The 12,732-nt window shown below is 39.3% G+C and overlaps 1 protein-coding gene across 5 annotated transcripts in view; it reads right to left on the bottom strand.

Annotated features, from left to right (window-relative positions):
* The window catches only part of gria4b (glutamate receptor, ionotropic, AMPA 4b), a 102,550-nt gene extending 90,151 nt beyond the window's left edge, over positions 1-12,399 (bottom strand). For 2 of the 5 annotated variants that reach the window (XM_046867566.1, XM_046867564.1), the window contains exons 1-2: positions 12,093-12,396; positions 10,990-11,148 (exon numbers count right to left, since the gene is read on the bottom strand). In XM_046867566.1, the coding sequence (XP_046723522.1) occupies positions 10,990-11,148; positions 12,093-12,180 (247 nt within the window). In that variant the 5' untranslated portion in view covers positions 12,181-12,396. Of the gene's footprint in view, positions 1-10,989; positions 11,149-12,092 lie in introns of all 5 variants that reach the window. The other 3 variants (XM_046867562.1, XM_046867563.1, XM_046867567.1) reach the window with 3 other exon arrangements.
* Between the last annotated feature and the right edge of the window lie 333 nt (positions 12,400-12,732).

Genomic DNA, 12,732 nt, shown 5'->3' with positions numbered 1-12,732 from the left:
TTAAATTAGGAAAATAAATTTCTAAATAACAAATCTTGTATAAAAACATAATAGAAACAGTATGTAAAGATATAATAAAGTTTTATACATTGTATTTACCTTGGAGATGAGATGACTTGAGCTAACGAAGACGCTGGCGAAGGGGGGCGGTAGAGGCGATAGGGGGAGAAGGATAGAAGACTCGTTTTTTGCTACTCTCTCTATCACTACTGTACAATACGTATCCCTAAATGTTTAATTTTGTACTTTTTCTTCTTTGCTTATCTTAATTTTTTTTACAGTCTTTGCTTTCTGGCTTCCGCTATCTAGCAGCGGCGTCTTGAGCTCGTACATTATTTTTTTTGCTAGTGTAACAAAGCAAAAAATCGAAAGAGTGACCGCTCGTACCTCGGAAAACTCATACATTAATTTACTCGTTGGTCAAGGTACCACTGTACCTCACATATGCTGTTATGGAAAACATAATGTGTGTTGTGATGTGTAATCATCCCAAAGGTGATTATTTTATATATTTATAATGTACATATTTCCTCTTACAATTACATTATAAATGTATAGTTACATATAATTCTTATCTCTTATGTTACAGTAGCTTTATACTTTAGCCTTTCTTTTTAAGAACAACAAAGCTACATGTCATGTTATTGAAAAATCTCACCTTAAATTTTGCATTTTCCTCAATTGCAGGGGTCCCCAACCTGCAGACCGGTACCAGGCCGTTAATCATTTGATATGATGATGCAGAGAACTTTTTTATTTTGATCTTATTTTATTTCATTTTATTGTCTTTCAGGGTCTACAGAGTGTTTTATTAAAAAAATAATAATAATAATAATAATAATGATAATAATATCCACTTCTACCTGTGCCAATTTCCTGCACTTGTTTAAATTTTCATTATATATAGAATTAAATAAATAAATAAATCATATAATTTATGATTTACACACACTTACACACTCTCATACACATGGCCTGGTATGTGAAAAATTTCTCTCGTGTGACACTTTTCCGTAATGCAAAAAAAGGTGGCGACTGTTTTACTGCACATTTACTTTTGACATTTCTAAAGTGCTGACACTGGAGCCTTCATTTAAAAATGTTACATATGCCCCATATTGGCAAATGCAGGTTTTTTGTCTGTTGGTTTAAATGAAGCATCTATCATACAAAACAAAGTATAATGTATTAGTAGCATTATTCTAAATTAATAAATATGTAAACTTCTGCTTCTCCTCAGCATTCTCCTACCAATTTACCCCATGTCCCTCCTCTGCACATGTCCAAACCATCTCAATTGGGCCTCTCTCACTTTTTCCCCAAAATGCCCTACATGTGCGGTCCCTCTAATAAACTTGTATCTAATCCTGTCCAACCTCATCAGTCCTAATAAAAATCTCAGCATCTCCAGCTCTGCCACCGCCAGCTAAACCACACAACATCGCAGGTCTCACCACAGTCCTATAAACTTTCCCCTCTATCACAAATCATAATAAATATATCAACTAATTTATCATAGAATTATCACATTAATATTAAATTTGTAGCTGGCAAGACAGTCAGAACTGCTGTGATTGAAATTAGTGCCAATAAGGTTTGAGAATACAACAGTGATGTGGCATGAAGAGAAAGAAATGTATTTTTCAAAACCCTCAAGAGGACAGTCTAAACAAAGCCTCGAGTCAAAAAGCTGTCTAGTGTAGTTAGCCACACTCTCCCTCAGCAAAGGTTTTTCATTCAGCCTCACTCCAGTGTCAGCTTTTTCTGATTTTCTGCATTCTCATTCTTCATCCAAGGCTTTTCATCCTGCTTCAGGCCATCACTCAAACAGAAGCGGGTGATTGATACAGCACAGGGTTTTTGCTACGTTGCTTAACAATAGTATGTGTGGGAGTGTTCGCTTCATGAAGTCAAGGGCATTGCAGATGTACCACATCAACAAAACAGCAATTTGTATTTGTGCATGTTATTTGTGCTGAGACATTGCTTAAATTATCTGGACACCTGACCATCTCATCTTCACCAAAAAGGTGGACATCTGTATGCAGTAGAATTACAATGTGCTTTCACTAGAACTAAAAAGCCAAACATGTACAAGTGTGACAATGGCCCTTTGCACAGAGGAAGATCTTTGGAGACATGGCTTGATGAGGTTCATGTTTTGCATAGAGCCTTGACCTTAACACCACTGAACACCATTGGAATGAACTAGAATGCTGACTGCATTTTCTAATGCTTTTGTGACTGAATTATCACAAATTCCCACAGCCACTCTCTAAAAAAGCCTTCTGGGAAGATTGGAGCTTATTATAACATAAAAGAAAGAGTAAATCTGGGATTTGATGTTGCCATCCAGGTGTCCACAAATATTTGGTTTTATAGTTTATTTTATTGTTTTTGATGGTCTAGGAATATGTCTAAAATTACAAAGACTAGAGAAACATGAGAATGTTGGTGAATTTACAGGAGAATGGCATGTGTGTGATTTATGCTTTAAATTGTAATTCTCCAGAGGGCAATGTCTCTGGCAGATTGATTTCGTCCAACTGAACTCTTTTCATATCATATATTCTCTGTCAAGTAGGATTAAAGTGTGCTGTAACTATGAAAAATACACTAAAATAATGATTATTTTGCTGTCACAATGCTTATTTACATTTCACAAATGTAACACATTGCAAGTAAAAACATAAAAATTTGAAATAATAATAAATCATTATAAATCACATTTTTTTTTTCTTAAATAAAAATAATAAACCTAAAAATTAATTATTATTCACACACACTTTCACATACTCCTCCACAACGTAGGGCAATTTATCTTAGTCCATCTAGAGGTTGGAGGAAACTGGAGAACATATGGGAAACTCCACACAGACAGTAATACAGGATCAGGATTGAACCCTGGATCTCGATAGGCTGCAACCCTACCCACTGTGCCGCCCTGCTGCTATAAATAAAAACTGCTTATTTAATGTATAACAAGCACAAATGTAGGTGAACCTTACAGTAGATAGGGCAAATAAATTCCACAGCTTCCCTTTTTTTTAACCCTAATATAACACACATGCAGAGATGGCCTGGGAACCTAGCAGATGACTACTATGGCCTCATATCTCTCTAAATCTAGATGAACTTTAAGAAGAAACATCGATATGTTGACCCTGAGGAGCTCCGAATCCCAAAAATAAAACAGCACTTGACATTTTATTTAATTCCATTTTTTTTGTAAGTCATAGCCAATTCATAGTGTGCTGCTACTGGATAAGTCGCTATAAATCGCTGTATCCCTAGAAATATTATATAATGTAAAAAAAAAAATTGAAGTTACAGAAAGATTTTAATACCACTGCCACTAAGGGCTGGATGTATTATTTTTTAGGTTGCCTGTGTGCCTGTGCCTTATTCAAGCTTCTCCTTTATCTTAAGAATGTCAACCAAAAGATGAACTGATTTGATTTTGTGACACACAAGGTCACAGCAATGTCAAAAGTCATTAAAAACAGAAATAGATTTTTAGGAGTTTTCCGTTTAACAACAACTCGGGATCTATTAAAGGCTGCACAGGAAACCCCTTCATCTACTCTACTTACAACTATGGACTTTCCAGCAAAGCATATACTTACAAAGGTTTGGAACATGCCATAAAAAGATTTTAATAGTCAATCAAACAGGTCTAGTCTGGTTTGATGTAGTGTAAAAAAATTTAGACATTTAATTAATGTCTGGCAAGGAAATCTTTTATATAAAAGCTTGCTCTCAAAATATTACTATCGCATTTAACATAATTTTTTTTTGTCAAATTTTGTCAATGCTCTTTGCCAATCTTTTTACCAGTCAAGATAAGAGAAAGCTAATGCATCCTTTTTAAACTGCAAATTAATCCTGTGCTTTTCTATACTGCACCAAATGTCAAGTGCTGTTTTGCTCCAGAGCAAACAGGAAAACCAGTCTTCAAGCTCTGGAAAGCAGGTCTAATAATGCTCACTTGGACTCCTGACAACATACTAAAATTGAGATTTATCTGATCATGAACAGAAAACTAAAAGCTGTTTTGAAAAATTTGGTTTCTAAAATTATTCTCTCTTAAGATGGCCGCATGTCCAGATGGCTACTCAAGATGGCTGTCCAAACCGAAGCTAACTTTTCATTCTTGTCTCTTTTTGAGGTGAGTTTCCGCATTTATGAAGGATTGTATACACATTATAAACTCATCAGCATCAGCTATGCAACAAAAATAATACAGTGTGTTTTGTATGTCTACAAGAGATTTGTCTAACCAACAACTGGGGTTACATACTGTAGCATACAAAGGACAACAGGGCTTCCAAAGATCACCGCCCCACTCATCAGGAAAAACCTTTGCTTTGAATCTTGTCATTGTTAACGCCGGGTCTTTTGCACATAAAAAGAACAAGCTTTGTTTCTAGCTTTGTCTTCTCTATTTGTCTTCTCTATCTCAATCTACAATGACAATATATTTACAGTTCTTATATTTTAAAATGACAAAAGAATGCCGACAAATCATGGATGATGATGAATAAAAACTTAACAAGCAGCTCCTGTCTTTCTTGTAAGCGTTCCTCCCTTCTTCTTGCCTGCGGTCTTTTTGTGTAGCCCTTTGGCGATCCATCACCTTAGCAAAGTCTTGCTGATTTCTCAAAAATGACACTGGAGTCATGTTATCATGGTGAGAGATTCTCAAAAATGTTCAAAGAAGGTCTGAGTGTACTAAACCTCCAGCCAGAAACAGCTGCCCTGCTGGAATTTATCAGTAGTAGCCCTTATCAGTGTTAATACTTCGTGCCACTGTGCAAACGATGAAGCACAGTGAAAAAAATTAGTTAAATTAATAGGAAATATATTGGTTCAAGGATTGATGTTTAGAACTATAAAAGACATCCAGAGGTATTTAATCATTCTTTTTGTACAAAGATCACTGCACATTGGGTTATAAGGAGAGGAAAAAAATAGACAACTAGCCGAAGAGCTCAAAACCATGACTGCGAGGGAATAACAGACAGTGAATTCTTAAGTCTGTCTGGCTATGCGGAGATGCATGTGTGAAAACGAGAAAGGGAAATACTCTTTGGGAATTGTGGCTTTTCTATCCACATTAATCTCTGATTAGAAAGAACTGCTTTTCCATCATGATTGCTCCAACAACAAGCTGCACAAACCTCCACCTCCAGTTCCTAGAGACTCATCTGTGTCTCAACCTTGTGAGGAGAAAATGATCTGTGCCTTTCCAAACTTCAGACTAGACCCACAGAGACCCAGCCGCTAGAGAGCCCTAATCAGGAGCAGAATCCCAACCATTTAAAGACTGCTCCGAGTCATGCCACAAGGGGCGAGAGAGAAAACGGTTCAGCAGAGTGTAAAAAACAGCATGAGACATATGCTCCGACTTTCGGATAAATTGAAATTGAAGGGAGCTCACAAACCAGGAAATACATATTCAGGAATACAAACAAACATAAAAAACCAAAATGTCTTCTTCATACTTAGTGTATCAGAAGCAAGTAAAGTCCGAGAAAATATGAGAACTAGCTGGGTATCTAGTTAATGTCATACCAGCTAACTTACACATCCAATCACTTTTTAACATACTGCAAAATTTATATGCTAAGAAGATTTCAGTTACCAACTGTAACTGTAATTGTGGTTTATACAAGAGAGAAAGTTGCAATTGTGTTTTGTTTTTCTGTTTTTTTTTTTTTACACAGACAGTGTTGCTTGGACACCAATTATCCCCCGGCTCTCTAATGCTAGCTCTGTCTGTATGATAAGAATGACAATACAATACTGATGTCAATACAAAACAATACAAATGTCACATTTTGGCATGACTCATCACAATTCTGGCTTCTGAGATGCCAGTGTCTGTCTGTTTTTTTTTTTCTTTGCTTTTCTTATACAACTACACAATTTCTTTATTTGAAATCTCCAAACTGGCTGATCAGATTTTCTCTGTTCAATTCTGACAGTAGATTCAGGTGCAAATTACAGGGGGATCGGGTATTTTTATATGGTAAGAGCTTACACAGGGCTTTGAAAGGTGTTTATTTAGCATTTTTATAAGGAAGCTCCAGTGTCAGCGCTTTGTGCCTATCAGAGGTAAAACTGTAGCTTCTTTAAAGGAAAAGTCTTCAAGGCAAGAGAGTTTGAGCTTTTGATTTCAATCTAATTAACTTGTTTCATCATGAAATATAAACAGAAAAGAGACAAGTACTATTTATCATTGTGTAATAACTAAAAAAACAGTTTGTACTTACTGTGGAATAAAAGAAACAAGCAACTTTAAGACATGATGTTATTGGAAAAAACACACTATCCTTCATCACACTTCATCACACTTCATCACACTATCCTGTCATTGAATATTTCCCTATAACAGCAAACCCCCAAGTGTGCTATTTCTCACAAACTGTATAAGTAAATGCTGTTGAAAAATTCAGGATGCAATTATCAGCATGGTGGTGGAGGATCTACACAAGCTGCAGGGAAAAAAACAGCATTGCTGATGAATTAGTTAAGGATAGCTTCCTGTCAATCAAATTTCAGACTCCATTTCATTCCTCCTACACTACACATCTTCTCTTCTCCATCAAACAGCATCAGATGACTCCTACTGCAGATGGTTGCAGGATGGCACTGTCGAAGGAGGAATTGCCATCGACTTACGTGCTATTCCATAAGAAAAAAAGACAGGGCAGGAGAGCTAGGGCGCTGCACCAGAGACGAAAGAGACTAACACTTGTCTCACAGGGTTCCTATCTGCAAAAACATTCGGCTAGATGCCTAAGGCAGTGAACGTCACTTCTTGGCCCCAGCACTTGCCTCTGATTTTTGGTAACCAAATCACATGCAAGACAACGGAGAGTGGCCTTGCAGCACTGGGGATGTCATGGCTTCAACCGCACACACAAGGCACACATATGTACCATGCAGTTTTTTATCTCCACAATGTACACCGGAAAAGTCCATGTTTATGCAAACCAAACAAGGCAGTCAATGCTGGAAGGAAGAATTTATATACACACATATATGTGGATATACACTGTAACAAGTAGTAGACTACAATGTCTTCTTATTATGTTTATAAAATTCTTTGCAATTATATTTGGTTTTGGTTTGCCTACTAGACAGTAAGTAAAGTAAAAGAAGTAAGAAGAAGAAGAAGTAGTAAGAAGTAAAAAGTAAAAAAAAAGCCTCATTTTTATAAGCCAATCCTCAACCCTGAAATGTTTAAGAGGCTAGAAATTCCTGGGGAAAAAAGTTCACATGAATGGTCGATGTGACACAAGAACACCTTTAAGCTAGCCACTTATTTTAGCATTAAGTTAGTACAAGAGGTTATTGCTAGCTAGGAGACTAGCAATATCTATCAATATCTATTTTTTTTTTTTTTTCATTCCAGATTACAAACTAGTTGTAACAATTGATTAAATAGTATCCATTTCTCACCTTTTTTTTATTTTTCAGAATTTGACTTTATTTTCTTTTTGTTTATTATTCCCAATTCTAACCTACTAGCTAGTACTGGTCTTTTCCAGTGTATAGTGGTAAACAGTCTGGGAGGCTAATCTGTTTCCTCATTAAAGTTAAAAGCCAGCAAGCAAAGTGTTTCGAACATCATAAAGTGACTAAAGGAGCTTGCAGAGTGTTAACTGCCCATCTTATATACATTCCTCTATACTATAAATTTGTGTCTAAGTTGCCACTATGTACTCGAGTTTTCCAATTAAATCTGATGCATCCTTAAAATCTATTTAGCTAGGACTGAGGATGTAAGCTATTTTAGCCATGCTCACTGTTTCCGCAATTTAGGAAATGGTGCAAAGCATGTAAATAATGCGAAAAAAAAAAAAAAAGAGTAGACAAGGGTTCCTGCTAATATATCCTTAGTCATGCTGATTCAACAAACAAAACAAACAAACAAACAAACAAAAGCTTACATATTTGGCCCTTGAATACGATCTGAGCCAAGACACAAATATCAAATATCACCTCTCTCCACAAAGTGGAGCTCTTGAAACCACCCATTTGAAGAGCAGATGAATTCCCCCATGCTGTGACTGCACTCAGTGAGAGAAGAAAACGGCAGTGTGGCGATGCTATCAGACAAACTGATAGCACTGTGTCGCTGATACAACGGAATTACACTACAAAACAGATCCGACCATGACCAAATCGGACAATTTTCCCATGAAGGTCAAAGGAAACCTGGGTACTGGGATACTGCGGTCAAACGACTCTCAGTCATGCCTCGCTGCACATGCTTGGCGCTCTTTGCTTAATTTGGCCGTCGATCCGATTGATTGAGAGAAATCAGGGTGTATGAACGGGTGAAGAAATTGAGGGAAGAAGTAGAAGAACAGACTGCAGAAGGCAAAGGGTTTGGCGGAAACGAATAATCTCTCCTCTGCTCATCCCACCATGGCAGCCACAGCTCCCCGGCGAGAAATAAAAGCCCTCGTGTGCAACAAACTGCAAGCAGATTCGTGCCCAGCAGTGGAAATGAGGAGGGAGGAAAGGTGGAATATCGAGCATGAACCATACTACTACAAGCTGCTAGAATATCTTTCTCACACACACACACACGTATGCACACACATGGCAAACACTGTTGTTTCTCCACTGTGATTTACATAGGTCCCAAAATGGCGAGTAATTGACTCAGCAGCTAATCTGCTTAACTGAAACTGATTGTTCATACACAGTAATGACACCAGCACTTATCAGGCTGTTGTGAATTACTGATAGCACACTATGTGCGCTTAATCTCACAAGCAAATTAAACGGGGCACATAAATTTCCGACATATTTGTCATTATTGGCCAGAAGGATTCCTATCTTTATGAACAGACACTGAGTGGGATATAAAATGTATAAAGTATAAAGCATAAAAGCATAGGAGCGACGATGGGAACAAAGTGGCACAGTTTATTATCTTTAATGTACAAATTGCTAATGACACTCATATAACACAGGATGGCAATGGGTCCAGTAGTGGTAGAGGAGTATTATAATAGAAATACCAATTCCATATTTTTATTCTGGAAATGATTGTCATTAGTGATATACATGCCTTGAAACGTGTGAAAGATCTCGTGAATGATAATGTCAAGTTTTCTAGTCTCGAAAACACAAGTGCTCAAATATTTTTATGCTCTAATTATTATTTTAGACTTGACTTTTCAAGTCTGCACTCCTGTGCATGAATTTTGCATGATGTATAAAAGTACAGGGAACATTTTTCAAACTGTGCCAAGCCAGCCGACTTATTCGGGTAGCCCTAGCAACCCTTTGGGTTTGCTTTCCAGTGACAAAAACTGGTAGACAAAAAGTGGACATGCATTTTGCTTCTGTCTGTGCAATCAAAATGGTGGCAATGAAGACAAAGACGAGTAGCACAACCCAGAGGAGCCCTGACAATTGAATGCACTAGGACTATTTCCACTTTCCTGCGCAATTATTGCTTTGGATCATCTTGGGATCCCCTGTCTACTAACAGCTCGAGCAATAAACCCACCGTCCCATTCTTTGAGTTATCAGCCTGTTATCACAGCTTTACTGATCTCCTAGCAGGAATGTGTATGCGTGCTTTGTAGCACAATGAAGAAGATGAGAACTGGCAGAAACCTTGATGAGATGCACACATTTGATGAAGGATGTTGACAAATTATGTATAGTGTGTGTTTGTGTGTTGCTAAGCAGTACGAAGATATAGGGGATATTGTTGACTTTGAGAACTGTTTCCCCCAAATACACAAGGGAACCAACCTTTATCAAGCTTGGATGCTGCTGGTTTCATTTACACATGTATGCAAGACAGGCCTTTCTTTATCATCTCTGCAGTACGTATTTACCAATATAAAGAAGTCTGGCTTGGATAAATGAACGTGTCTGTTATACTGACATGAACAGACAAGTCCATTCCTTGGATTTCACTTCTATTAAACACCACAGCCGACATAGTGAAAAGGGCTTGTCACTACCTAGAGTTTCGAACATTCCACTATGGATGAAGTGAACAGGGAAAAAAAGGCAAGCAAAGCTCAGTGTGGTGCACAAGAAGAATAAGAAGAAGCCTGAGCTGATTCTGACGCATGGGTCAGAGCAGACTGTGGATGGTAGACATGATGGCTGCCCCTGCTCTGTGCTTACTTTACGCTAGTGTGCCTGATCTTGATGGGAAGTGACAAAAGCCTGAATGTTGCCGAAGATAGTGGGGGAGTCGTGCTGTGAAAGCAGCACGAGAAAGGCCTTTGCTGGCCTTAGACTGCCCCCGGGGGCAGTGCGGCTCTCTTAGCAATGCACCGTTCTCTCTCTTCTTGAGTACACATGTACAATTTGCACCAGCTGACAAACCATGTCAGACTTAGCTGTTCATCCAAACCGGCAAAAACATTGGAAAAACATTTACAGATAAAAACAAATACATTCGATGCAAATGCAAATGTCGGCATGAGCACTTATCAGCTGACAGCAGTGGTTTCTTTAACTGGGGGATGGGTGCTCTCTCTCTCTCTCTCTCTCTCTCTCTCTCTCTCTCTCTCACACACACACACAAATATAGACACAGATAGTAATGCCACTGTTTGTAAGTGCACTTAGTCTGTATTTGTGTCAGTAAAGAGCCTGAGGACAGGTCACCCAGAGAGGCAGAATCACGGCTTGGACAAAAGCCAGAAAGTAGCTCATCACAGTGTAGCATGTATACTGCCCCGGTACCACTACTGCTCCCAGGTAGCAGCTATACCCCAAACCTCTCTCAGTATCAGCTCTATCATTCACACCAAAGCCCACTCAATTTTAGCTTTCTAGCAGCATCTCAATCGCAAGCAACCCCCAACAATTTGACAAGACACCCCCCTGTCCCCCCATGTCCCCACTGACACTTCTTCAGGACTTTCCCTGGCTCATTATGCAGCTCAAACAGACACTGCTGTTAATAATTTGAAAGTAACTCTGGCTCGGACTCACAAGCGTTGGTGACGGCAAAGCTGTTAGCTGTCTCGATGTTGTCCACGTGGGGCACCAGGTTAAAGGGCGCCTCCGACGCATTGGGGCTCGTGTTGTGCAGAAATATGGCCAAGCGAAAGGCAGTGTACTCCTGATCTGTGTTTCTGATGAACAACCCGCCTGAAGGAGAGAGAAAAAAAAGAAGAAGAAACAAACAGAGAAATATATGAAGACTGATAATTGATTTTACGTGAACAGCGAAAATAGCTTAATGATGGGCAACGGAAACGTGACCCGAATAAAAACCAAATGGTCCAAACCTGGCCCAAAATGTAAAGCATAGTGCACATCTGATTTTAAACTGAATAGCACGATTTTTCCCCATCGAGAAGTTGAATGCAGCATTTAAGGAAATCAAAGGGCGACACATTGGGACATAGCGACATAAATTCATTCTTTCATTCATTTCTTTATGCATGCTTTTATTAATTCATGCATTCATTAATTCATTTCTTCATTCATTCATTCCTTCATGCATGCACTCATTCACTTAGATATTTATTTAGACGTCCATTTATTTATTTATTAAGCCAGAAGGGAGGGTGTAAGAAACGTGACACACAGCTTGATGCAGTACTGGAATACAATTAAAGAAGGGACTTCGGAGTAACCGAGGAAAGCGCGCGCGCGCAACGGGACTGGCTGAAAACGCCGAAACGCGTGGTGAATTCTAAACACGCACATTTGCGCAATAAACCAAAAAGCAAAGTTTTTATATTATTCTAATATTCTGTTTCTTATTATTAATTCGCTATCCTGGTGATCTAACAGTTGTATCCGCTGTGCACGCAGAGCAGCCCCGGTTAGTGCCGTTTAGGGCGCACTGCAGTGAGCTCGCCGGATTACGTGACAGGGAACGGATGGCAAGATTCATACCCATCGATCAGCATTACTAAATAGAGTCTACTATTAAACACGAACACACAGAGACATGCACAGATGTGCCCTCCCTGAAAGTTGACACTTGCGCATTCAGGCATGCACACTTGATCACAGGAGAGATGAAGAGATGGAGAAATGGAGAGATGGAGCGCGGCTCTGCCTGGAACCCGAACGCAACTTACCGATTTGAACGCTGCTCGGAAAAGCCCCCATGGCGAGTCCGCGGACGCAGGAAAATATGAGTAGAAGCTGATGGCAAGAAATCCTCATTTTGTTCGGCTGAAACTATGGAGAGACGCGGAGCATGACGTCAGCCGGGGGAAAAAAAGGGAACAGAGAACGGGACAGGCAGATATCAGCAATCCATCTCCATCACCACCTCTACCGCTTCCGCTGCTGCTGCTGCTGCTTTTTCTCCCCGCAGTGACGCGAACCCTGGTGCAGAAACTCCGTCCGCCAGCAGACGCTCCACATGCAAGACGAGGGGTGGGGGAGTGGGGGATCTCGGCACTCAGTGTTGCCAGGTTGCCTGGTTTTACACGTCATTTTTAATGGACATGCATCGACCGGACTTTTTTTTTTTTATGGGTCACATACTAAGTAGAACGCATTCAGGGTCAGCATTAAGTATTCTTATGCTGTTGTTTTGTTTGAAGAGAAAGTGGTAGCTTAGTGGTTAAGGTTCTGGGTCCTTCATCTAGAAGGTCAGAAGTTCAAGTCCCAGCATTGCCAAGATGCCACTCTTAGGCCCTTGAACAACGCCCTTAAACTCCAGGGCTCCAGGGGTGCTGTATCATGGCTCACCTTGTACACTGATCCCAG

This window comes from Silurus meridionalis, chromosome 15 (genome assembly GCF_014805685.1).
Source record: "Silurus meridionalis isolate SWU-2019-XX chromosome 15, ASM1480568v1, whole genome shotgun sequence".
NCBI lineage: Eukaryota > Metazoa > Chordata > Actinopteri > Siluriformes > Siluridae > Silurus > Silurus meridionalis.
The sequence above is the reverse complement of the archived record's forward strand: the minus strand, read 5'-3'. Positions and strand labels throughout refer to the sequence as shown.